The 27,999-nt window shown below is 37.1% G+C and overlaps 1 protein-coding gene across 3 annotated transcripts in view; it reads left to right on the top strand.

Annotated features, from left to right (window-relative positions):
• MIB1 (MIB E3 ubiquitin protein ligase 1) overlaps positions 1-21,744 on the top strand; it is a gene marked incomplete at its 5' end in the record, with an annotated part of 76,873 nt that extends 55,129 nt beyond the window's left edge. For 2 of the 3 annotated variants that reach the window (XM_083871855.1, XM_083871857.1), the window contains 6 exons: positions 3,796-3,977; positions 5,175-5,367; positions 7,741-7,819; positions 9,399-9,512; positions 10,616-10,716; positions 15,375-21,744. In XM_083871855.1, coding sequence (XP_083727981.1) covers positions 3,796-3,977; positions 5,175-5,367; positions 7,741-7,819; positions 9,399-9,512; positions 10,616-10,716; positions 15,375-15,515 — 810 coding nt within the window. In that variant the 3' untranslated portion in view covers positions 15,516-21,744. The remainder of the gene's footprint in view (positions 1-3,795; positions 3,978-5,174; positions 5,368-7,740; positions 7,820-9,398; positions 9,513-10,615; positions 10,717-15,374) is intronic. The other variant, XM_083871856.1, reaches the window with a different exon arrangement.
• Between the last annotated feature and the right edge of the window lie 6,255 nt (positions 21,745-27,999).

Here is a 27,999-nt window from a genome sequence, read left to right on the forward strand (position 1 = left end):
CTTTTAAATGAGACAAGAAGAGCAATTACAAGTTATTTGTTTCTGTGATCCGAAATGGACTCTATGAGAGCTGTCTAGAATAATTTGTGTTCATGTGTTTAACTGTGAAATGAATGAAAGGGAGATGAATTTTTTTTCCTCAGATTCAGCATTTCATAAATCGGTTTCTCTGCCCAGTCTTATTAATGGCATCCACAATGAAACTAGAGTTGTGTATTGAGTTTTGAGGGTTTTAACAGAAGAAACAGGGGTTTTATTCCACCACGTTTTAAACTTCTCATGGAGGGAATTTTATGTTTTAGAAAATTAAGTTTTATTTGTCGTTTCATTTGGCTTAAACGAAAACTGTATTTTTTTTTCATTTCTATTGAAGTAATAAGACAGAGAGCAGGCAAAGGATATAATGAGAAACAAAGAAAAGAATTCCCTCATCATTTTATCTCTGATCACCTAAAAATGTTTTAAAGTTTTAAAAAATATTGATCAGCCAATACCTCCTGTCCTTTATTAGTGTGATCAAACTACTGGTCATTTCTTTGTACTTTGTTTAGCTGCAGAGAATTTTTTTGCCAAACTAACAGATTTGGGAGGTTTAAGTGGTGTGGAGAAGATAAGTTCTGTCAGAGAAGAGATGAAAACTTGCTCGTTTTTATTTTAGGTGAAATGTAAAAGGTGGAGTAAATATACCTGAAAATGCTTTAAGATGATCAGCATTTTGAAAATGTTTTGTGAAAAACAGTGAATGAGAACAATACCTGTACCTATCTACCTTTATTTAAATGGCAGTAAGGTAAAAATTCTGTAAACTAGACGTTACCATTAAACAGTTTTAAATATTAAGGTGCCTTTGGCCCAAAATTGAGTATCAATGAAGGTAGAGTCGAAGCTGTGAAAATATGTGCAGACATCTGGACCTTTAAAGCTATCTAAGGATACATTGGTAATTTGTCTTGTGTGGAATTGCAAATACAGGTGAGGGATAATAGAAGATAAATTGAATTAATAATTTAGCCTGGGAATCAGTAAGGCTTTCTTTTTGTAGATGTGATGACTTAAGTTGAGGGTTTGTTTTGAGGGATTTTTTATTATTCTTCATTAATTCCTTTAAAGGTTGGGAAATGTGTCAGACTTCATTAGGCTACATGATAGTAACACATCTCTGTAAATATTTAGTATTTTAGAGCTCATTTTTGCTTGGCTAAATTTTAATTAATTTTGGACTGCTGTCTTGGAGATTGCAACAACCTACTGAGGCCTGTAGGGTGCCTCTTGGTAATATATAGTACTTCAACAAATAGTTATTTCTATTTCTGTTTCAGTTCAATAAACTGAAAAGAAAAATCTCACTTGCAGGATTTTAGGGTTTTTTCATACTTGATCAAGTTGATTGAACAGCAAATCATTGAAACAGTATGATTTGTTACTTTTTACTTTGACCACTGTTTAAAATATGAAACAATACTTTTTTTACTGATGATCATTAACTAACTTCGTAAATGGAACTAAATAGAATTAATTCTTTAATATTGATTATTTTTTTAATAGTTCCTTCTGAATGCCAACATTATGCCTGTTGGAACAGGCTCCCCAGGGAAGTGTCACAGCACCAAGCCTGCCAGAGTTCAAGAAGTTTTGGGACAATGATCTCAGGCACCTGGTGTGAATCTTGGGGCTGTCCTGTGCAGGGGCAGAAGTTGAACTTGATGATCCTTGTGAATTCCTTCCAACTCAGGACATTTTATGTTACATCTAAACCAGTTTTTGTCAGGTTCCTTCAGTTGATTTTTTGATAGACTATTTAAAAGGCATGTAGTGAACAATCTTGGGACTACACTAAGCCCTACTCATTTTAGGTACCATTCTGAAAAAAGTATTTGTGCTCAAGTGCTATGAACAGTGAAGCTCATTTCTTCGAATAATTTTTAAGTTTTCCATCCAGCATATTGTGGTGATTGTGCAGCTGGGAAGAGGAGAAATTTTCTGAAGTATAGTCTCTACTACCACAAAAAAGTAATTCGAATTGCTGTATTACAGATGTACTGTTCTGGCCTAGAGTACTTTTTGTCCTAAATAAATGTATTATTCCCAGGGTCATTTTGTGTAATTTATTTTAATATAGATGTCTTTCTGACCCTTAAATTTCTTTTAAGTGATGCCACTGCCTAAATCCTAACTTAAAGGAAAGAAACTAATGGAAAGTGTTTACTGCTTCAAAGGTAGCTCACTAGTTACAATTACATAGATATTTATACAGTTTTTGTGGATTACGCTGAGATTTCTCCCTCACTGGTGAATTGGCTGGGACTGGCCTGTGTTGATGCATTTCAGGGCTAGCCCCACCCCCCAGAGGTAGCTCACTGCAGCCATACTGGGCACTAAGACATAATGGAGAATATTTTGTGCATGGGTTGCTTTGTGGTGTTCTGATGCTTTGTGCCTGAGAAGTTGCATGCTTCCTGAGAAATGTCATAGGATACAACTTTGTCCTGGTGTTCTCAAATTGTACATGCATGCAGAGGCATTTTAGGGGGTTTTGTGGTTAGTTGTTCCATGATGACTCTGCCAACCTTGGAGCAAAATGAGTTTCACTGGGTGTTGTGCTTCCTTGACTGGATTAATAATAAGGTCCAAACTACCAGGACCGAAGATGGATAAAATCTCTGCTTTGCTTCAGCCAGTGCTGTAATTGAAGTGCAGAAAAATTGTCACAATTGATAAATGAAAATTTTCTGTTATCTGAATGCCATGGAACAATTTGTTTCTGCAACTTACTGATTTTCCTGGTATAAAGCCTTTGGATCTGTACTGTTCTTACCGAATCATGAGGAAGAATGCAGGAGGAGTATCTGAATTTATAAAATGACCTTCAAGAGTCTTGTCACCTCAGTGATACATATTGATATAAGAACTTGTAATTAAAAAAAAAAAAAGTGTAGACTGAGTTTTAAAAAAAATCTTCCCTAGACGACTGGGTCTCCTTGAGTTGGAGCTGCCCTAGCTTTGCCAAAGCTCTTCTTTAGATACAGTGTAGTATAGTTTGCTGAGGGGTTCTTAGTGATGCCAGCAGTTCAGTGTTATGTATAGTCTGTGTTATACTTAATGCATTTTATTTGATCAAGCTTTAATACAAAAAGATGTTGGGAGCAGGCCCAGAATGCTCTGGAGTAGGGGAATCCACTCCTTGCTGGGCTGTGGTATGAGCCTTCTTGGTGTTTCCAGCTGACCCTGTGAAGCAGTAACATGAGGATACAGTAACAGCTGTAAAAGGGCAAAGTAGCGTTATGTGATTAGACAAGTGTGTGAGTTTTAATGCGTCCAGGCTGAGAAAAACTGAAATTAAGTTGCTTTCTTGGACAGGTACTTTACCTACTGAACTAAAAGTAGATGTGCTTTCATTTCCCTGCTCAGTGGTGTTTTCAGTCCGAGCGCGGTGGTAGCATTTTGTCTGAACTCAGCAATTTGAGTATATACTGAAGTGTGTTCTGAATATACCCACTGGCACTTTGCCCTTTTCAGTGCTTACATAGGACAGCCACTTCACATGTGAGTATAGGTATACAGAAGATTGAGTGCTTCAGTAGTTGAACTATTCCTTGCTGAATTTTAATTCCTTAAAGGAAATATAGCTGACTCAATATGAAGCAATTGTTTTGATTTTAGTTCTAGTGACGCTTCCTTGGGCTTACACATTTATGCATATATGTGCATGTGTGCATGTCAAGTAGCTTTCCTTTATCCAAACGAATCTTAACTGTTTAGAGAATCTTTCTTGCTTACGTATTTGTTTTCTTTCAGTTAATAATGGGCCTTAGCACTCAAGGAGCAGAGAAGAAGAGTGCTGCGTCCATTGCGTGCTTCCTGGCTGCCAACGGGGCCGACCTCGGCATTCGGAACAAGAAGGGTCAGTCCCCTCTCGATCTCTGCCCTGATCCAAGTCTCTGCAAAGCATTGGCTAAATGTCACAAAGAAAAAGTCAGGTTTGTATATTCATAAAATACACAGTTTCCAAACTGCTGCTTTCCACAGATTTACTGATTTATTTAAAATGTTGAGCCTTTAATAAGAAATAGCTAATTAAAACATACAGATTTGGGCGTTTGGTGGGGATTTTTGTATGTGGTTATTTGTTTTTTACTTTTAATTCTTTGGGTTTTTATGGTACACTGAATGCTATTCACAAATACATTAATTGAAACTTACCCACGTCTTAGAGAACTTTCATGCATATTAGTATGGGAGAGGGGAGAATGGGAAGATGACAATCTTCAGGTGGGGTTTGGGGGAAAAATCCCTGGAAGGATATCTAAGCATTGCAAACAAGCTGGCCTGGGAAGTTGAGAAGTCTCTGTCCATACAACTTTTAATGACTGAAATGGGTAAAGCCCAATATAAACAGGTATGAATTCAGTGTTGCTGCTTTGAGGTCACCTCCTGAGTACCTGTTAATCTGAACAGCTGTATGAGTCTGTGAAGAGAGAACAAGGGGGTAGGTCTGATGTCTTTAGGAATTACGGTTTCAGTGAAATATCGTGTTATCAGGTCCATGCAGTATCAGATGATTCACCTTGTCTTAGTTATGTTCCACCCCTGTTGCCACAAATTATTCTCATCCTTAATTCCCGTATGGAAGTCAAAGCGGTACTGTTAAAATGTGACAAAGAGAGGCTGTTTTTATTGACGTTGTCCTGGTAAGGAGTAAGGTGGTTATTTCCTTTCGGAGTCTGTGTGTGTGTGTCCCGGCTCATCCCTGGGCGGTTCCCTGTCGCCGCCCGTGGCGGGGGCGGTGGGAGGTTGGGCAGGCGCGCCCCCTGCGGGCCCGGGCCCGGCACTGCCGCCGTGGGGACCGGCGGGACCCCGGGGCTGCGTGTGCCCATCGGAGCCAAGGACACGGCTCTACTAGTAAAGCCAGCTCTTAGCACCAGAGGGAGGGACTTTTAACGTTCACGACACCATATCCTCACTTGTGTGTCCTTTTTCTGTATAATGCCTTATCGGAGTGTGTGACCTTGCCACTCCAGTGTCCACTGTACTTACTGTAAAGGCAGCTCATTGCTTTATGATCATACATTGATGCCCGAGTGCCTAGGAGTATATAAGCAACCAGTTGATGTGCATTTTAAATTGAGTGGGGGTTTTTTAATTCTTAAAAGTTTGACTGCAAGGTTTCTTTGTAGTGGCCAGGTTGGTTCCCGAAGTCCGTCTATGATCAACAATGATTCTGAAACCTTAGAAGAATGTATGGTGTGTTCAGACATGAAGAGAGACACTCTCTTTGGCCCCTGTGGCCACATTGCCACGTGTTCTTTGTGCTCACCACGGGTGAAAAAATGCCTCATCTGTAAAGAACAAGTTCAGTCTAGGACAAAGGTAAAAACCGCTGGAATTTATTGATTCTCTTTCTTTTATACTGGAAAAGTTGAAACAAACAAACAAAAAGGAGTCAAAGAAATATGCATCTTCTTTTATGTGTTATTATTATGCCTTACACGTCTCACTGGATGGAATTAATTTTGCATCATAATAATATCTTGCTCTTTTCTGTTTGGCTGCCATACCTACCTCTCCCTGCCTTGCAATGCCTTTATTGTTCAGGTCCTCAGAGTTCCTAATACAGTCACCTGAGGATGCTTTGTTGAAATAGACTATTTCTGCCCTGCCATGATATCTTTTCTTCATGTTAGGATAAATTGCTGCTTTTTCTGAAGTATAATTTCCCTCAGTAGTATTGAGTTCTTCTATTCCTTAGGGCTGCTTGAAAAATGATTTGCCTGTAAACTGAGTTAATGTGTATTGTTTCTGTAGTTAATAGTTACTTTCAGCTTTCACCTTCTTTTTCTTTGGAAGCATGAGTTTAATTACACTGTCTTTTTCCTTCAGAGAATCAACCAGTCATGCCCTATTTTGGAGACCAAGGTTTCTCAAATGGCTACTCCCAAGTAGTTTTGACTATATGAGTACATCCCCCTTGCTTTTCTGTTTGAGTATTCTTTTATTCCTTGTAATCACCAAGTCTTGTCCTGTTGGGGTTTTTTTAGCTGTTAAAAAAAGAAATAGTGTTCAGCACTTGGATTTGCAATGGCTTTGGGGGTTTTTTTGTTTGTTTGTTTGGGTTTTTGTGGTTTTTTGTTTGTTTGTTTGTTTTGTGGTTTTTTTTTTTTTTTGGTTGGTTGTCGTTTTTTGGCTTTTGGGGTTTTTTTTTTTTTTCTTTGTTTGGTTGATTTTGATTTTTTTTTTCTTTTTATGAAACCCAATTGTTTGGATTATTTTTTTTTTTACTTTTTCCACACATATTTGATTATTCTGCTTCTGTGGTATGTTGTTTTTTCCTCCATCTCAGAGTCAGTATAAGACTCTGAGATGTATACATTTACATTGTAAATGTAAAGTTGCACTTTTTTCACTACTCGCTCTCTTATTCTTATACTATTCACTGTTCTGCATTGAGTATGTTCAAAAGTCAAATGTTAACATAGTGGGAGCTCCTTTTCTCTAGACTTTCTTTATAGTCAGTGAAAGGGTTCTGCCACTGGGTGATGTGGAGCAGCAAAGTGAGGGTTCTGACCCTACTCGTCCATCTAAAGAAGCTAATCTATGGAAATCAGCTTTCCCAGGTGAAAGCTAAGCTTTTTGGGTAACCTTCCTTTGATTCCTTTTGCTGAATTAGTTTGAGAGATTGGAATATTTGGTCAATACTTCTCTTACACTTTTCTGTATAAAAACTTACATTAGTATCTGCAAGTCTAAGAAATGAGTGAATCAGGACAACAATTTATGAACTGGAAGAGGTGATCCAGGCCAATATGAATGGAATTATCTGTGATGTCTATGATTATTATTCAGGGCCCCATCCAACCTGGCCTTGAACACTGCCAGGGATGGAGCCCTGAGTAACATGGTCTAGTAGAAGGTGTCCCTGCCCAGGGTTGGAATTTGGGGATCTTTAAGGTCCTTTCCAACCCAAACTATTCAATGATTCCATGATATGTACAGCTCTCACATAAAAGGACTTGAGAAACCCTAACCCAGAATATTGAAACATTTCTGCAAAAGTACCTTTTAAGTGAATTTCGTAGGATCATAGAATGTTGGAAGGGGCCTTTAAAATCAGTCTTGTAACTGACACCTAATACCGTGCAATGAGCAGGGGCATCTTCAATGAGATCAGGTTGCTCAGAGCCCTGTCCAGCCTGACCTTGAACATTTCCAGGGATGGATCATCTGCCACCACTCTGGGTAACCTGTTCCAGTGTTTCATGACCTTCATCATAAAAAGTTTCTTTCTTACATCTAGTCCAAATTTGTTTTCTTTTAGTCTAAAACTATTACCCCCTGTACTACTGCAACAGGCCCAGCAAAAAAGTTTGTTCCCATCTTTCTTAGAAGTGCCCTGTGAGTACAGAAAGGCTGAAATGACATCTTCCTGCAGACCTCTTCTCCAGGCTGATCAAACCTGATTTAAGTATTTGTGATGGAATAAAGAAGGAGAAAATAAAAAAGAAAAAGCATTTATGCTGTCCTGACTGCTTGTCTGTGCCTGTCATTGTACCGAATGTGTAAAAATTGCCAGCAAATACCTGTTCTTAGAAGTTAGTGTGATAACTCATTTAAGTTGCATTTTGAGATGCTGAATTAGTTAAAAACCCCACTAAAAAGATGGAGATTCTTGAAGCCCACGTGCCTTGCAAATTAATGTAGAGAGCAGGAGATACACTTTGCTCACATCTGTGTTGCTCTTTACAGATTGAAGAATGCGTAGTATGTTCAGACAAAAAGGCAGCAGTGCTCTTCCAGCCTTGTGGTCATATGTGTGCCTGTGAGAGTAAGTAACTTGACAAAACCTCTTTTCGAAGTAATTGTGAAACAGAATGTTTTTAATCAAATTGTTAAAAGGTCATTAGTGATCTGATTTCAGGTTCAGTTTACTTGGTAGTGTGGTGTGATCATCAAAATTTTCGCATTATTTGTCATGCTGGTAATGATTGGAGGACAAAGTGGAGAATTTCAAGAATTTAGAAAGTGTGTGTTCTCTCATCTGAATTATTTAACTGGGAGTAGGCTTTCTCATGTTATATAAGCCTCCTGTATATCGTTAACACTTTGGAAGTAATGATAATTAATTTTATTGTTTTGTTGCAGCTTTTTGAAGGCATTCAGGTATGCCAATGGTGTTTTAAAAAATATTGTAAATAAATACTTAGTATACTTTATTAGTAACCTACAGATTTGCACAAGGGCTGTATTTTCCCCCAAATGTCGCATCATATATCTTTGCAAAGAGCACCAGTTGTGGTTCACTTCAATTTATCCTGTGTAATGAAAAAATACATAGGAGATCTCCAGATTTTTTTTGGGTTTGAGTATATGCGGATGAGAATGCAGCTATCGCCTTGTCTCAAGACATTTCAAGGCTTTGTTGAAGGGTCATTTCCCTAGAAAAGAGCAGTTCTTATTGATGAGGATCTATATAAGAGGGAAGGTAATTGTTCCCATGAGCAACTGCTCACTTGCACTTGCTAAAGGAGTCTGGTTTCTTCCTCTGTTCTGACTGAGGCAGCTGTCATCGAATCACTGACTATAGTTAGCCTGATCTGGCCTTTTTCACTGTCTGCAGATGAAAGATGATGAGAGAACAGTTTTTGAATCGTTTCCCAGGAAAGAAGACAACAAAAAGATTGATTATTGTGGTGAAGGATTTCAGCAGCGCAGTACGCGTTACCAAGTCTAAACTGTAACAAGGACAGCAAAAGATTTAACAGTTGTAGATTATTTTTTTCCAGATTTTTTTCTGGACATCTTCTTCAAGCAGAACGAGACAGTCTTCAAGTTTGTTTTTTTATAAGACACACTTTATGAGTGTGTATTTTATACGACCCACTCTCTTGATTTGCAGTAACCTTTTAGCATTTATGAGACAATAATCTACTTTTAGAAGAGAAATTACAGTCCTGTTTCTAGGATTTTATCAAAAGATGTAGGTTTACTCTTCGGGTAAAGAGCTGCACCTCTTGGAGCATTAGGACAGTTAGTGAGATCCTTTGTTCTAAAGAAAAAAGCAGATAGCCAGTACAATCTTGGAAGTTCTGGTCTTAAATGTGTGATTACCTTTTAACTTCTGTAGTTCTTGTGGACTAGGCATCCATTTGGTGAAAGAGGAACCTGTTCACTTGAAATATCTTAAAAGGAGATAGAGAATAGATTTACTTTGAATCCCAAACAGGACATTGTTTAGGTATGATTTGCAGAAAATCATATGAAGATGAACTCAAGTAGTTCTTTGTATTATAAGCATCTCTTAAGTCATTGCTATATAATTACTCTGAATAAACAAACTCATGGATAGAAAAAAAGAAAAATGAAGTGGAAAGATTCAGAGTTGATTTATTTCTCTGTTCCCTCAGATTGTGCAAGCTTGATGAAGAAATGTGTACAGTGTCGGGCAGTGGTTGAGCGAAGAGTGCCTTTCATAATGTGCTGCGGAGGGAAAGGTACAGAAGATACCAGTGATGATATTTGTGAGTGACTCCAGAGCCCATACTCTTTCACGTTCCTCCACCAACTTATTCTCTCATTCTCTTAAATGATCTAAGTATCTCTCCTTTCTGAAGAGAAGTTTATTGAAAACAGTGTTAACCCAGCTATCTCTTTGCTGTTTGCACTACTTCCTGCATCAGTAGCAGTAAATGTGGTAGCAGCACCAGTCATTACACTGGAGAATTGCTTCCAGCATTCGGAGTAGAATCCAAAATGTGTGATGACTTGGCCACTTACTAATGCCCTAAGAAGTAAAACCTGAAGATTATCTGTGATTGTGCAAATGAGCAAAGAATTTTTTTTTTTACCTTTGGTACTCTGAAGGAATGGTGAGTATTTTGCATCTAGGTACAAGCAACTTTCCTGAGAGAATGTCCAGTTTTACGTCTCCTCCTTTGACTAGTTTTTAGAACTCTTGTGACTTATTTGAGTAATTTCTATGAATTATTTGTATTTGCTCTCTGTATGTGTATGTGGTACACAGTATCTCAGTTGAGTTTATAGAAATTGGAATATTAATTCATTCTTGTCATAATGTTCTGAAATAGTCATTAAAATCAGGTTTTCAGTACTCACACTGGAAATTTAAGACTTGACAATTTTTCTTTCATATAGTAATATTGCTTCCCAGATCAGTCAAATATAGGAATATTAATCTGAACTTGTTCAAATTTTAAACAAACTACTTCCAAGACACTTGGGCAGTTTTGAACACCAAATAGAGTAATCTCTGTAGATAAAAAAGTCATTTCAATGTCAAGGAATTGGGCTTTTTTTCTTTAAACATGTGCAAAAGAATAGATGTTAGGAACTTTACTGACAAATAAGAATTCTGAGAACATTAAGGGACTACAAGCATAATTATTATGGAAATACTTGTCAAAGAAATGTTGACACTAAACTCAAAGAAGTTCTTTGTTGAGCTGCAGTGATGGTGTAGTGAATTTATTAGATTATCAAAGATAGTTGACTAACATTTTTTTTAGGTAGTTGAAAAATTGTAGCTGTGACACTGGAAATAATTATTCCTGGTTCATTAGATTGCTGTGTAATGACGTATCTTTATTTTCTTTTAATGTTACAGCAAGTGGAAACATTCCAGTTTTGCAGAAAGACAAAGACAACACTAATGTCAATGCAGATGTACAGAAACTGCAGCAACAGTTGCAAGACATCAAGGAACAGGTAAAATGTTGGATAAAAATTATAAGAACCGCTAAGGGCAAGAACAACTTGACTGAGAAGCCCAATGCATCCTCTATTTAAAGTAAAAATGACATGTTGAAGTGCATCAGGTCTTAAACTTTAGTTGAAAGACCAGTATTTTTAGTGTGATGTGGCTTGTATGCCCTCTATGTACAGGGTTAAAAGAAAAAATCAAGTGGCCATAGTTGAATCCATCTATTAGAGCATGTGTTGATGTGACTAAAAAACGATGCTCTACCCAGTCAGTACATTCTCTGACTGTTTAGCTGACCTGAATATGTAGGTACAGCAGAATCTATGATAAAAATAGATCATCTTCACTGTTCTGTAGCTACCTTAATCTTGACTTGTCTGTTCTTTAACTGCATTGGAACAATGGCTGACAGTTATCTGTCTTATGAAGCGCATAGTGAACACCCTTTTCAAAAAACTGTGTGGTGGCTGCAAGGTTAAAACTTTGAAATTATTATACATGAAATTCAAATATTTGGAATTTAAATGTTAAGGTTTATCTTTGCAATTAGGTATAGTGTTTGTAGATCTTTCAGCAGTAAAGGATCTGGAGCATCTGACTACTGAATGAGCTTAATTACTCTCTTAGAACCCTAATAATGTGACTTTTTGCTTCCGTGTGTATAACACAATTGGAAGAAACTTTTCATGGATACATGAAACTGAGGTGTTCTTGCTTGCCTTTTTCTCTGTAAGCTTACAGCAGTCCGTAATACTTCAGTGATGGCAGCATCACATCTGGTTCTGGTAGTTGTTGGATTCAGCTGTTCACATGCATGAAAGCCAGGGCTAGAATGTTTAGATTGCCAGTTGTAGGGCCTGTGTTTCTAAATGCCTTAAATTTGAGAGCTGATATGCTCAACTGAATGTCTGTGAAGTGCTGTTCCTGTCATAGTGACTGGACCAGCACTCCAGTAATAGAAATTCAAAACAGTTTCCTGTGTAGTTATCTGTAAAGAACATGCAGATTGAAGATTCTAATTTGAAAATGGATGTCTGTCTTATCCAGAAACTCCAGACGTTACTGTCATCTCTGATGTCTTGCATCCATTATTTAGCTTCTGCTTTACTTTTTTAGCATTGGGTGGAAAGAATAAGGTTAGTTTTTTGGCATTTGAAAAGATACATGCAAAAGGTGCTAGATGCATGCTTAAATGCAAATAATCTTTTCTTCAGATACATTTTTTTAGGGTACTTTAGGAGTTATAGAAGATTAGAGTTCTGTTTGGGTATGATGATATTCTTAGGTATAGGCACATAAAAAGAAAACTACTTCATGTTACACTTTTTCTTCTTCATTAGATGTGATCTCAGGGGGGGGTTTGTTAGTTTTCCTTAGGTGCTATTTTATTCTTCATGATGTTATCTAACTTTTGGGATTTTACTAGCCAGCAGCCAGAATTGTTCAGTGCCTCTGACTAGAAAGAGATGGTTTAGGTCATTCCTCATGTGCCTCTTGGCTTGAGACTCTTGTGTTTTCTTTAGTGTGTTTTGTACTTAGTCTTGTGACAGGGCAAGTTGTATCATACTTGTGAGTAGCAAGTTGGATTTGATTAAAATTGATCGTCTCATCTTTTAAATTTGTGCTTGAAATTATGCACAGCATTCCACTGTAATTGTGTATTCTTTTGATTTGTGCTGTAACAGTTCAGTCTTTGTGTTCAGTTGGTGTTTTTCTACTTAAAATTAATTTGTTCTCTTTCAGCAGGTATAAGCCTTTGTTTCAACTCATACCTTCAATGATAATCTAATATGTTAGTGCAGCAGCAAGCTTTTAAAACTATTTCTGGTGCCAAGCAGAAGTGATGCTGATGTCAACAGAATCTCCCACATCTGATGACCACACCATTCTTCAGGGATTCCCTGAATGTGAACCCTTTTGACTGTAATTGCAATACCTTCACTCCATTTCATACATAATCATCATCATCCATCTAATACCTTACGTATGTTCCTTCACCATACTTACATCACTTTCTTCTTCCTTTAAAAATAAATTTATTTTGTCACTGTGCACCTACATACTGTTGTAAAAACTGTTTTTAATAGTGAGGAATTGACACTTCAAGCAGTTTAAAATACCTTGTTAGTGACAAAAAATTACCTGAGTTGCAAACCCAGTTATACTTAACATGCAATGAGCACTTTCCTGGAGTGCTTACCCGAAGAAGTAATTCTCGTATAGAACAGGCATAGTGCCCTTTTATACTGTTTGTTTTCCTTCAAAAGATGGGAGTCAAATGTATAAAAAATGGGATTTCATGCGGAGGATGTTATAAGAAATAGTACAGTAGTTACAGATGCTGCTTATTTCTCACTCATTATTTTCTGCTCCCCAAGTGGGGCATAAGGCTTGCAGTGAGCTTTCTTTCACTGTAAAAGTACACGTAAAATGGTGGTAAAGTAAGGAATTCTCCTTCAGAGTTGGATAAAATTCAGTTATTTGGGCTTGTATCCCACTGGGAAAATGCTGAACTGATTGAGAAGAGCCTGTCAGAAGAGAATTGTGTAGCAAACAGGAAGCTTGTTATTCTGCCAGCTGTGTGAAGTGACTTAAGGTTTAAGATAGTATCATGTTAAGAAATAAAACTGCTAACGTATTTTATATACTCTGCTTTTGTACTAAGCAGGAGAAATAGGGCAATTTTCTAATACTGCATATCAATAAAATGAAAATGTTGAGATTTCTGTCCTTTACTGAATGAAACAGTTCGAAGTAATGGTGTTTCAACAGATCGTATTTTTTTTTTTTTGTTATTTCTGTGTCCCTTAATGGATGTTTTAATTTTAAAATGATGGTGTAGCATGTGGAGAGAAACAGACCCTTGTAACTTCAGTAATTCTGACATTATATTTAGACACAAAAGAAAATAATTAACTAAAACATAGAATAAAGGCTATGCATTGGGGATTTTCCCAAAGATGAGATGTTTGCTTTGTCAGTCCTTTGTGAAAAATCATCATCCCAATGCTGTCAAGTTAGACACTTGTAACTGCATACAGCTGTGTATTCATTGCAGTAGAAATAGCTGTTTCACTTATACTTGAAGTCTGTTGAGTTACTGAAGGAGGAATACTCTTAAAGGTCCCATTGATGTGTGGGATGTGAAGGTGATGACTTAATGTGTATGGAAAAATGAGCAGGACTGGCTGACAGTCAGTAGTCTTCTGAAGATTTTTAGTTTGAGAATGTTTTGTTACAGTACTGTGGAAATTATGGCAAAACTGGAGGACACTCCCCTTCAGGGCTTTTTTTAAACATAAATTGGCCTAAGGTTTTATCCCGAAGTTTTATTTTCCTGCTAGCCCATAATACTAGTATCCTGGAGATTGAAATAGTAATTTGGCCAGATTCCACATGACAATTTAAACTCTTAAACAGAAATATGGTGAATATTTTTGGTCTTCAATTGAACTATCTACCCTAGGAAGTAATACCTATTGATTTCATAGAAAATGTGCTTTAGGGTTTTTCTGAATAGGTTACCCTGGTATAGATTCTCTCTCATGCTATGAACAAATTGAAATAAAGCCCAATTGAGGAATACAAGAGCAAGTCACGGGTGCAAGATGGTGATAAAATCAATTTGTATTTGAAATACAAGCCTTGTCAGTATTTCGTGTTATGTATGAGATCAACATTTATAATTGTTAGATACATGTAGTATGTCTCAGGTATGAGGACATCTTAGATTTGATTTGATTTGATCTGATCTATAGAATGGTCTTAACAATTTTCATCTGTTGTAACATCTGTTCATTTACTAACATTTGATAAACTGTTATAAATTAAATCCTAATATGACTGCAATATGTTTATGGTGAAGGAACATGCCTTATGAAAACTTCAATTTCTGCACATGACAAAAGGTGAAGGACATTGTTCCTTAGTGGCTTGGTACAAAATGAATTTTGCTGTTGAAGAACTTTGGGCATTGACTATCACTTCACGTTCAGCAATTAAAACTGATTTTAAAAGTTTGCTGTGCTGCTGTTATGAGTGAAGGTTACAGATTTACTAAACTGTTCTTTATTTGAAACTTGAGGTGTTCTTTTGTTTAAAAATCTAGATAACTTCCACAAACAAAGTACTAAATTTTTACATATCATATTAATAATGCAACATTTTTGTTCCTTCTGTGGGTGTTGAGTGTGTGGTGTTTACAGGTAAGTATATGAATGGCTGGGTAGCCTGAGAAGAAACTTGTAAATCATTACCCAAGCATTGCATACATCAAGCTGTTTATGTTTTGTTTCCTGGAAGATTACATGATGTAAAGGAGAATGTTTCTCTAGAATGTTTTAATGTTGCAAACTTGTGTAATGATATTGAAAATATGATATCAGCCTACTACTGGATTATCTTAATTAAAGGAATCATATTTAGAAAAAAAGCTACATAGTTGTTTGTGTCATGATGGAGTAGGAAAAGCCCACATATTTTAAGTCAATATGGAATAAAAATAGGATTCAAAAAAAAAGCCCAATTTAGGTTAGTGGCTGTGGCAATTACCTGCTATGTTTAGGATGACATATCTGTGGTTAAATTTCAGCAATTTATGTTGCATATTCAGTACTGTATAAGTACTCCCACTGACTATGTAACCTGTCAAAATCTTTTCCAGACCATGTGTCCTGTCTGCTTGGACCGCCTGAAGAACATGATCTTCCTGTGTGGCCATGGAACGTGTCAGCTTTGTGGAGACCGAATGAGCGAGTGCCCCATATGCCGCAAGGCAATCGAACGGAGGATCCTTCTGTATTGAACGGGGGCCAGCGGCTTTTACTAGGTTGTGAAAGAGTAAGGACATGTTGATGGGTTTAAACCTCTGTGAGTTTGAAAGGCAGTAAAGGGTTCTGATGAAAACATTTCTAATACTGTAGCACAAGTTTGTTACATAGTAATTGTTTAAAGACTGTGAACACACCAAATAAAAGAAACAGTATTTGAACAGTCAACTTGTAGCTTTACTCTTAAAAAACATCTAAGCCTAATGCTAATTTAAAACAGTCTTTTTTTTCATTTTGTTTCTGTCTTCTTGTTCCCCTTTAAGTTTAAAGGGACAGTCTTATTTTGGTTTTGTTCATGTGTATCATGTATGTATCAGATATCAAGTGATGTAAGGGAATTCTTTTTTATATTGTCAGTTACTACGAAACATAAATATGTAGGATTTCTTTTTTTTTTTTTGCTTTATGCTTTTCTGGAGGGTGTCAGCATTTCCTGTCACAGTTCTGATTCACAGTAATTTCTGTCTTGAAATACAGTCATGAAAAACCAATACAAAATATATCCACTGTAGTCATAAATATACTATTCCCATAAGGTCATGCCTCAGAATACAATGTTAAGGTAATTCTGACTTTATCATGCCTTTTGTTCCAGAGGATGGGTTGTATAGGAAACACTAAAAAGAAAAATCTGGTTTAGAAGCATTATATTTCCAAAACTGCACTTTAGTCTAACAGATTCAAGCTAAGTTACTTTAATAGTGAACTTCATAATTCTGCTAATTACTTGACTTTCCATGAAATTGCTTTTAACTTGAGTGGAAAGGAGAGCATTTGAGCAGTGGGTCAGTTATTCTTTTTAGGTAAATGAATTTGATCCGTTGTGTAGAAACACATACATGTGGAGCCATTTAAAAATTGTGGGTCTGTGAAATCTGAAAAAAACCCCAGATCTTGCAAAATTTCCTTTCTTTCTAAGTGAGTTTTATTGTCTCCAGGCAAACAGTTTTGCTATTTTTCAACAGCAAAAGAGAATATTTAATATTGATTGTCCATCTAAGTAGGGTATTAATGCCAGAAGTTATCTGTGAGCATCACTGAGTAATACTGCAAATGAAGATATTGCTGGCAGAACAGTGAATTTTGTGAGCTGTGCCTAGCTGAGCTGCATTTGGCTGAAGGAGTTTGTTGTCACTGATATGATAAAGAGCTGTTCCTCCTGACCCTCAAAATGCTACTGTTAGATTTAGGGACTGCAAACTATTAACATTTTGAAAACAATGGATCCTTTGATCCTTTCTGGTGGTAGAAAATACGCTCATCCTTAGATCTCTTGTAGCTAAAAGGAACTGTCCTTACTCCTAAGTGATTCAACAGTTTTCTGAGTGCATAGTTCATGTAGCCCTTTGCCATTGTGCAGACTTCATTTGGACCTGCTCTTGCAGAACATTAAAGAAATCTATGCTGGAGTCACTTAGGTGCCTTACTTGAAGCTAAGATGAGTTTATCATTTAATTCTCATTGCGTATACCTAAAATGTGGACAGAAGTATCAAAAGTTAAGGAAAAGATCCAAGAAAGGATAAAGATATAATTGTGGTTTTTTCAGAGAAATCAATCTGTCTTCTGAAACTTATGTTGATATGCCTGAACTGTGCAAATGTTGGCAAATGTTTCAGAAGGCTGTTACTAATAAACTGTAAAGACAGACAAACCTTTAAGCAATAAGATTAAAACACTGAATAAAGTTTTCCAGGAAACAAGTACAGTGATATATTGGAAAAGTGTATGTAGAGTGGCTTTTAACACCATGAAGTGATGTAATACACAGCCTTATAATAGCTGTCTTTAATCCTCATCCAGCATCCCAAATGTTCCTCATGATTTTCAGTGGTTTTTCATTGGACACAATCACAATCTGGAGTCACTGTAGCAGTCTGGTTTATTTTGTAGACTAGTGGTCATCTGTTCTCAGATAATATGCATCTGTATTCTTAACCAAATGAAGCAGCCTTCCCTTTTTTTGCTTCTTCGTTCCTATTCTAAAATACCAGAATTTCCAGGAGTTCTGAAAAGTTTTTGATACAAGGCCTGTTTTTTTAGTATTTTGGTATCTCCACTTGAACTCTGCATCTGAGTATTCACTGCAATTTCCATTTGGCTGAGTGTCACTAAGGTTTTTGGTTTGATTTTTTGGTGGTTTTATGTTGGTAGCATGTTTGACAGCTGAACTCTCTATAGTAAGCTTTTTTGTCAGGCTTCCTCTGGAAATACTTCTATAATAGGATGTGCCATTTGATGATTCAGTCTGAGTTTTAACTTGTCATGCATCAGATTTGTACTTTGATTCCTTCTGTCTCTGGCAGATGTATTTTGTCCCCTTAATTCTTCAAGGAGACCTCTGCAAACTTGTCTGCACAGATGCAGGGTGGATCTCTTCTTGATAACACAACTCAAAACTGAAACCTTAGTATAGCAGTTTGCATTTCCCCAATTCTTTTTTTGCTGGAACAAGCCAGAATTACTTGAAAGTGTTCCAGATTAGCATCAGTTGAATAATTCAGCTGAATTAGAGCAGTTCTGAAGCATCCTGGGTAGGAAACTGGATGTAAGATTTAAGTAACTGTTGAACACCCTCAGTACTTGAATACCATCACAGTCCTATGGAAATGGAGACAATGACTGAAGATATTGCTGTAGGAGTAGCTTTAGTGTCCTATACTGCAATCACAGCAGATGTATGTGACTGCATAGGAGTTTGTGTTTGGACTCAGTCAGTAATGTTGTGTGCCACTTGAAACTGGAGTATGTCAGCTTGATGCTATTTCAGTGCCAAGAAAAACAACTGAATTAGAAAAACTAGAAAAGCTAACCAAGATGCTTGAATTATATAGGTCTCTTATTGACAGGAGGAAGAGCTTTATTTTGTCTGGAGATGGTGATACAGTTTGCCTTTCAAAAAACTTAAGGAGGGAAAATGCCTGCAAATCTGGTATCATTTGTGGAAATAAATATTTCTGTTCAGACCCTCTCTTTGCATTTGGATGTAGAAGGTGAACTTAGTGTTGTTGAGGAATCCAGTAAGCTCATTCACTTTATTCTGTTGTTATCTCTGCAGTGTGCACAGAGTGCGAATGTTTATTTGGATAGCACATATTTGAAGGATGAGAAGTTCACTTGAAAGCCAAAGGGGATCATAACAAATAGTAGAGTTACGGAAATATCACTGTGCATCTGTCTTCAGCAAAAGATTGAAGTCTAAATTTCACCTGAGCAAAGTGAAAACTAGAAAAATCAGTAGGGCATCTATCTCTAATTAATTGTAAAATCATAGAATGTAAAGGTTGTAAGGTTTGTTATGTCTATCCCCCAGCATTTAATAGCAATTTTGAAATTAAATGGAATGAAATATCTCCATTTGTTTCTTGAAACAAGTAATGAGACACCTAAAAATGTATATTGTTCAGTGTGAGGTATGCTCAGATGTTTAAGTAGAATACTTTCATTCATTAAGGGACATAAACAGTCATATCACTACACAGTGATTTAAAGTGTAAAGACAACCTGAAAGGTTAACAGAATAAACTTAATAGTTGTAGATTGTTAACTTTTGTATAACTACCTTTGACTTTTTTTCCCCTCAAAACTTGTATCATCACTTATTGTGGCCCAAGCTTATATGGCACTTCTCAAAATCTGGGCTGCTATTAACCTACTTACCATTTGTTGGATTACTGTGTATCAGTATATTGAGGTTTGGACAAATCCCTTTTTCCTGAAGTGGATAACAAAAACTACACCAGTGAGATAGCAAACAAGTTACTTTGTAAATGTAAAAGTTTGATTAGTAGGTGGTGTTCTTAACTTGGACCGGGTGAGAATACAGCAGATTTGCACAAATACTTGTGCCTTGTTAGCATAGTCTTACAATTGGTATTTTAGCTTCTTTTAAAGACGTGAAATGGTCTTTTAAAAATAAATAAGTACTTAACATGTAGATATTTTCTAGAGATGAAGGTTTATGCATGTGTAATTATCTTGAGCAGTATTAACTGCAGTTAGTGTAAACACTAAATTGTTTGAAGAAGCTGCCTTCAGCTAGTGATCTGAGCTTCCTCTACAAAACTAGTTGTCAGAAATTTAATTTTACTCTTCCAGTAGCAGCTGGTGAACCGAAGAGCCTATCCTGTTCTTTGTGCTGCATGGGTCAAGTTTTCACTTAAAAAAACCAAACCCCAACAACACTACAGTCTAACCTTTAGCAGTGCTACCTCCTTTCTGTCAAAGTGCTGAATTCTTCTCTAGCTGTTCGTTGTCCTTGGGAAGGGATGGGGAATGCATTGGTTTTGTTTTGCTTCATCAGTTGTGATGTCTGAATACATTGTGGAGGATTTTTTTACTTTATGAAATTACTGTGTAAATTGCGTACAATAGCAGTGTGTGATTTGCCACAAAGTACATTGTATACCTGTGCTTAAGTTGCTGGAATTCATACTGTTGTCTTTTTCCACATTTCATAGCTTGTTTGTGTCAACAAAGCTAAACTGTTGTCTGCAGAAGCTTTAGTATGTGCCATTTTTATAGCTAAGCCTGTGGTAAATACGCAAGTTCTGACTCAGGGCTTTTTAACAACTTAAACACATTCACAATATTCTTCAGCACATCTCGGAGAATACTAGAGATTTAATGACTGTACAGTGCCTTGATAGAGCTACTGAATGGGCAGCAGCCATACAGTCTTCACAGAATGCAAGTATCTTTTCAATCCAGTTAATGAGTTGACATTAACATAGGTGTAATGCCCTTGCCATGGATTTATAAACTTGTATAAACTTTCTGTAAAGGAAAATTAGCAAATTTAGACATTGTTAAGCTTTCTGAAAGCTCTTTAATTGTTGCACTGGTCTTGAGGATCTGAAGGGCATAATATTCAAATTTACAGAAGCAGCTTTTGTGTCAAAGACAGCTGAGAAAATTTTCTGTATGTGATGTTTTTAGTGTGAGGGAGAGGTCATTGTATAACATTTAAAAGTACCTGCTTTACTCTGATCTAGTAGATCTTTTGTAAGTGAAAGAGGAATAACCAACAAGAAATCAGTATGTTTGCATGCCATTTCATGGTTAGAAAACTTTGTGTCATTTTGAGCTTCTAGGAAATACTTGATTTGTCCCAACCTTAGTGTCTTTATGAATGCAAACTGTTCATGTTAGAAAACAGATTTTACTGAATCACAATGAACATTTTTGCTTTTGTTAAAACTAAGTTTGTATTTTCTGTAAACTGTAGATTTTGACATGACTGTTTATTGGAGAAATTTAAGGTTGCCTGTGTGAATGTAGTGTATTTCTGTATGCAGATAGCATTATATAATTGCTTACTTTAAAACTGCTTAGCAAGGTCTAAGCTTTTCAAAGGAAATGCTGATGTACTGTACGGTTAGTTAAACTTGTCATATAAGATGTATACTGACTTTTTCAAGAGCTTTGATTTAAAAGTATAGTTGGACTGATTTATTACTGATTTTTTGCACACAACATTGGAAAAGGGGTGGTGGCTTATTTGTCTTCCTCCTTCTTAGTTGTAATGATGTAGATGTCACCGCGGAATTAGAAAATTGTATACCTGAAAAAATATTTGCAAACTTGGTTACTTGTTGGCATACAATGTTTAAAAGTGCACCAGACTTTATTGAGAAATTTTGCAGTCCAAAGTTCTTAAAAAACCTGGTTCTTTTATAATATGTTCCTGAAGAACGAGTCTGTGGAAGCATGCATCAGAAGTGCTATGTGCCTTTGAATCTCCAAGGTACTCACACACTGTTAAAGCAGCACAGTAGAAGTTGGAAGGGTGGATTATGTTGTAACAACAGAAAGGTTGATTTAAAATTATCTCTGAATTATGTGCGAATTTTTCTGTAAATATGCAGTTCATAGTACTGTTCTACTGACCAGAGTTGCTGTTAAGTGTATGTTAGACTCTGTGTTTTCTTGTAATTGAATGGCCTTTACAGATCTGGCTATGTGAATGTGATCGTTTAAACATCTCCTGCCAGATACAGTAACTTCCATATTCTGAGACAACAGATGCTGCATCATAGTTTGTACTTTTAGGATTCAATTTAATGGATGCATTTGTAAAAAAAAAGAAAGTCTATGTACTCAAAGGCAACAAAACCAACCAGACTTATATGGCTTAGTGTTTTTATTTGTCCTAGTGTACAGGTTGAAAAAGGAAATGACAGAATAAAAAGTTTGTTGCTCTCTTTCTCAGTTTCCATTTTTCAAGTTTCTTTGGCCTTGGTTTATATGACAGATCTGTATGAAAACATAGTGTTTTCAAATACTTCTGAAAAACATTTTATTTTAAAATAATTGATGCAAATTGTTGAAATACATTTGAAGTAGCCTCTTGTTCTTTGCTTTGGGATTTACAAGCTGTTCACATATTTCTCCTTACATGTTCACTGAACATGATGGGAGCAGTACTGGCATTGGTTCAAGACTTCATCTCTGTGGTCTCAGGGGTTTCAGCTGCTGCTGTTGAATGCAGTGGAAGCTGCAAGTTTTACTGGTGTTTGGTATTGATGGGTTTAGGTTTTCAGAAGCCTGTTTCATACTGTACAATATGAATAACTATAATAATTTTATAATAGAAACACTGTGTAATGCAGTTACTTTCTGTATAGTGCACTTTGCTGGTCTAAGTCATTCCAGCTATATCCCATGTGAAATCATCTGCTTTTGATGGGAGTGGTGAAAGTGCATGGAGATTTCCTTTGGATTTGACATGAATCAAATGCAGAGGGTGGTTTTTCATGCATGTACTCTTTCATTTAGGGAGTAAAGGTTAGCAGTAGTATTGGAATAAAAAGCATTGGTCTTCCTTTTCAGACTTGATTTTCCACCAAAAGGAAAGGAAAAATAAGTTGTCAGAAATAAAATCATTGAAGTTCTTGCACTTTTTGCAGCCCTGCTCATGATGGTGACACGCATTGGAAAACTTTTGCTTTCAAGAATGACTCATACCAGCTTTTCTTGATACATACCAAAAGGTTTTGGCTGAAAAATCCTTCAGGGTTTTAAATAGTTTGTTCACTTTTCAGCAGAGTAGTATATCCTTGCTTTCCGGAAGATAGTAAGGTGGGGGGTTTTTGCAGTCTTTAGCCAGTGATGCTATGATGGATTAAAATAGTTTAAATTGCATTAAAAAATGAGAACTGTGCCAACTGGCAATGTATAAATTTTAGTCTTTGGCGATGCAGGACTTTAAGTTATGGCAAAGTCATTGCAGGATCTACTACAATTAGTTTTTATTGACGCTTATGTGACTGCCCTAGAGAAACTAATAAACCTTAATTTCTGTAAAATTTCCTAAAATTGTGCTTATACACTTGTGAGACTATAGTGACCTCTTGCAAGGCTGCATTTTCCTTAGAAATAGATCTGTGGGAGGTAGGGAGACAAACTAAATTCTGAGCCAGTTTTCCCACTGACATGTCTGCATCCAAAAATGTGTGAGTATTTCTCCCACAAGGGGTCAGTAGCACCCTCCATTTGACACAAGTTTTTATTACAATATAAACAGAAAGCAAACAAGGGATAAGGATAATGATGATTGCATTAATATGTGGGTGGACCAGACCTCACTTGTCTCCTTCTTCAAGCAGGCTAAGTATAATTAGGTTATTTGCTGACTTCAGTAAGCACCATATTCTATCCTCTGACTCTCATGTGACATGAACATTGCTACTATTGATTAGGGCAAAGTTCCAGTGGAGTGTTTGCCTTTAGCTCTAGTTGAAAATATTCAGTTAGTCAAGCTTTTTTTCAAAAGCATGTAGTTGGAGCAGATAAACTATATGAAAGAGCTTGTCCAGTGGGCAGGGGAAAAGAATTCTTGTATGAGTGTCCCACATATTCTTAATGATAACCACAGTCTCCCTAGATGGCTAGAGCTGATTAATATTTTCCACTCTATAGTAACACAGCTTATAGTTAAATATGCTTTGAAGCCTATCAGGCTGCTCAGTGGAAGGAATGTCCAGCTTCTCAAGGCTTCCCTGAGTATGCAAGTTACTTGAAAGCCAGAAGTTTGAAGTAACTCATAATCTTTCTCCCAAGAGGCTGAACAGACCAGAGAGCTATTCTTTCAACAAAATTTTCCATCCCCTGTAGCAAAGTCATGTTTCACAAATAGGAATTTTGAGATGGTTAATGTCATTCAGGCACAGGTTCTTATGTGTGTTGAATTTAATGAGGGGCCTTACTTACCTTCATGTTTGCAACTCTTGTTATTTTCTCTGTCACAGCTGTTCTGGGGTTTGTATTTATGTCCTCAGTGCTTCTGTCCTCACTATTGAAATTCTCCATTTCAATTCTTTCTTTGTCTGTATTTTTGATAGCAGAACTGTGTCCATTCCTTCTTGGTATGTCCCTTCTGAACATCCTCCTGTTTCCTTTTACACTTGAGGTTGGCCTAAGCATAACGAAGCCCTGTCCTCGTGTCCCTAACTCCACTTTGAATTTCATGTACTGACAGGAGGAAGTCCTGAATTTGGTCTTGGTATAATTTCAGATTAATTTATTGACATCCCTCATTTCTCTCCATTGGTGGCACAAGAAAGAGATTTTGTCTACCCCCTGAGGAAAGGATAGAGGCACTTCTGATCTCAACCATATGAGGAAATTCAGAAACAAATGCTTCAGGATTGTTTGACTTTGGTGATGTCTTTTTGTCCTATAGGCCACTGGTAATTTTCATTCTTTCTGTATCCTGGGTTTGGTTTTTGGTGACAGCTTAAGGGTTTCTTTTAAAAGAAACTTACAGACAACTGGAAGAGAGAAACTTCCATCTAGTGCCTTGTGCACTTATGTTGCCTGGAGGAAGTTCAGTAGGATTGCTTGCAAAGAGAAGGAGTCTGGTTTTGGACTTCTTGCTGCCTCCATAAAGAATTAGGAAAAGAAATCCATCTCTTTAAATAAAGTAAATCTGAAACCATGTTCCAAGTAACACTTTTCTGCTAAGATTTCGTAAGCCCTACTGTGTATGTACCTTACATTTGTAAGGTATCGTGATCTGTATAAAAGCTGTATAAACTAAATAGCAATTACATAGCATTTATTTCCCAATGGCCATAGATTGTTGGCTTTAAAATAGAATACTATTATTCTTCCTCTCTTTTTCTTCTGTGATGAGACCTGTAAAATAAAAGATTACTTCAGGCCTATCCAGACAGCAGCTTTTCCTAACACAAAGGCCCTAGTTAAGCTGTTTGTGGTACAGCCACATCATGCTCAAGTTTTCTTTGTCTATTTTTCTGATTTATAGCACGTGGCACTTAAAACACTAATTTATATTGATCTTGGGTTTTGGTTAGGTGATTCTGATGATTCTGTGTAAGGCTGAGGAGTTCTTCATATCCTTGTTCTCTGAAACTGCATTCTCCCACCATTTCACATAGAGGAGATCTAGTCTAGAAACACCACACTTTTTTTGTTGAGATAGAAAATTGTGTTAAAGGCATGGGGAAGCAAAAATACAGTCATAGACCTAGTTCTTCTGGAGTTTATGAGGTGAAAAACTCAGATGGCAAATTTGACAGAAGAGTGATCTACTAAAATTGAGTTTAAAATTCTTCTGTACCCTCTCCGAAGAGCCTGTAACATGGATACATTGAGTCCTGCTGTAACCCTGCCATGTCCTGCATGTCCCACCACCCTGGATAGGTCCCTCCACACCAAATCTCACTGGAGAAATATGTCTTATATTTAAACTATTCCACCCATGGAGAAGGAAGACATGGGAGTTACAAGCCAGTCCCTGGTGCAAAAGTTGTGGATCTGCTGCTCTATTTAACACAGCTCTCTTCCCATGGCACACACAGAGGATGTAAAGGAGTAAGTGATCTTGAGTTGGATTTTCTGTGTGCTGTGGCTGTGTGCACCCAGGCAGCAGCATAAAGGAGCTGCTGCAAATCAACTGCTCAGTAATGAGCTGTGTGAGGTGCTTGCCCTGCAGCAAGCAGCAGTTGGGAGCCACTTACGCTTTTAAAGTATTGCAGCCAAGTAGGATTGAGTGGGCCAAGCCCTCTGGGCATCTACTTATCCTGAGCTGACATTGCTTTATTGGTAAGTGGCATGGAAATGAAATAGATTTGAAAAGCATATCTTTATTAACAAGATTGGGATACCAGACATTTAATTTTAGGCTTTATCTGCTATGCTGAATCAAATGGTGACACCAAGATTTGGCAAGGAGTTGTTGAGCACTCCAGGAAAGGTTAGTCACTGACTTTTGTAGGAGTTTCTCAACTTTGAGGATGTAGTCAAATAGTCCTCAGGAAAGAAAAAAAATCAACTGGTAGGAGTGTTTCAGAAGAGTTATCCTTTGTTTTGTTTGGTTGGTTGGCTCTTATTTTGTTTTGCCTTTTTTTTTTTTTTTTGTTCTCGCCCTCTACTAGATGGCAGCTGATGATGAAATTTCTCTTGCCAATTTTCATTTAGCCAAAAATGCTGCCATAATTGCTACTTGCCATCTGAATTTGCCAAAATCAAACATATATCCCAAATGTCTGTTCCAACTGTTCCTGACCATCATACTACCTCTCTTCAGAACATCCTTCCAAGGGTATGAGTATGTACTTGTGAGAGAGAGCTAGTGTTATCCTCTGTAACTTTCCAGGACAAGGAAAGGAATTTAATGTTGATTTGGTCTGATCTTTTTATTTCTGACCATCTTCACTTATCAAATGTTGAGATGCCTTCTTTTTTTTTTTCACGTGGCATTTAATTTTGAGAGGAAGTCAATGGGGATATCATTGCTGTGCCTGGAATTCTTGGATTTGGCGTGTCCTTTCCTACAAAATTAGGCCTGTTTGCCAAAAATCAGTTGTTTTATGAGGTACAGATACTTAAACACTAAGCTAGCCAACTCTGCTCATAGGAGTATTAATAGAGATGGCCTGGAGCTGGCAGGTTTTTCTAGGGAAGATAAGGAAGGGCTTAGCACATCCTAGGTTAAGCTCTTCCCTGTCATAGCTGAATGCTAAATACTGTGTCACCTGCAGTGCCTGAAGGGTAGATATAGATTAAGGTATCTTTATGGCACAGTGCAGTGTCCACAAGAGCTAGCAGTACGAGCAGAAGTGCACTGCATCCATGGTAACATAATATATTTCATGACGTGGTACATCTGGCTTTTCTGGAAGGGTAGGTGGCCTGAGATGAAGTCAGTAGGTACCGTAGGGAACCTGGACATAGAACATTGGGTGGTGCTTGGTACTCTTAGACCAAAACTCTAGAACAAGTTTGCTTGTGTATCTGTGGATTGGCTGTCAGTGACTTAGAAACAAGAGAATCTATAAGGCACCAGCTTTCCATGTTTGCGTGAAAAGTGTCGTTCCCTGAGCTTTATTAATTTGCTTCCTCCTGATATGGAAAGAATGAAGGAAGCTAAGAAGTGTAGCTTGTTTTGCCGTGAACAGCACTGAACATCTCCTTAGATAGCTTTGAATGTGGACAGGCAAAAAAAAAAAGAGAAGGGGGAGGACAGAGAGGTCTTTAATGATGTGTTACGTTATTGATGGAATTTCTAACCCAGAGAACTGCCTGCCTTGGAGCTGTGGGCAGTGTTACCCACAGTTACTGCTTGCTTGTGCATAGTTCATTTTTGTTTTATTGTTCAGGAAAGATAAAGTGGTGTCTCTGCTAAGCATGGTGACTGGCTGGGAAGAGCAGCCTCGTTCTGTTGAGCACAGCTGCCAAAACTGGAGCAAGCCAAGGGAGAGCAGTTCTTTTGTCAGGGACAGAAATGCGGTCTGACACAGCCTTCTTATCAAAGGGAAGGATTTTTCACTTCAGGAGGAAGTTTGGCTGGGAAGGCATTGGATAACTTTTTTTTTTTCAGCTCTGCGGGAAGTCCCATATAAATGTGTTTTCCATGAATGTAATAGTTGTGCTTCTGACTCTCTAGAGAGAAGATTAGTGCTGTATATGCGGGAAATAACACAAGGGTGACTAAAATATTTTTTATCTGAGTAAGTCAGCAAACACACCTTGCATGCTCACAGGCAGGAGCCATTTGCTCTTGGCTCATGCCATGAAGCAGTGAAAAAGTAGGTCTCTTTTTTTTCTAATTTTTTATTCTAAGTTTTTCTGAAATTTTCCTTGATCCATTCCAAGCCATCATGTGTAGTTAAATTAAAACTCAGCCTTTACTTCTGGTAAATACCTTGTGTAACAGGAGTGATTTATTTGTGTTTCAGCTTAAACTTGGATAATTTTGTTTAAACATTAAGTACCTATGTGTATATGTTATAGAGAAGTTCTCTAATACAGTTGAAGAAACAAGTTATCCTCTAACTGAGGCCATTAGATTTTGATTTATTAGATTTGATTTCCATGGTTTTCTTGTAAGTCTTTACACAAGTCACTTAGTTTTGTGTTTTCTCTCTTTCTTAAGTGTGAAATGAGAAATTACTGCTTGGGGGCACAAAAAGAAATCTGCGGGTGTATGCAGGGA

The sequence above is a fragment of the Zosterops lateralis genome, assembly GCF_965231275.1.
Source record: "Zosterops lateralis genome assembly, chromosome: 1".
NCBI classification, from domain to species: Eukaryota; Metazoa; Chordata; class Aves; order Passeriformes; family Zosteropidae; genus Zosterops; species Zosterops lateralis.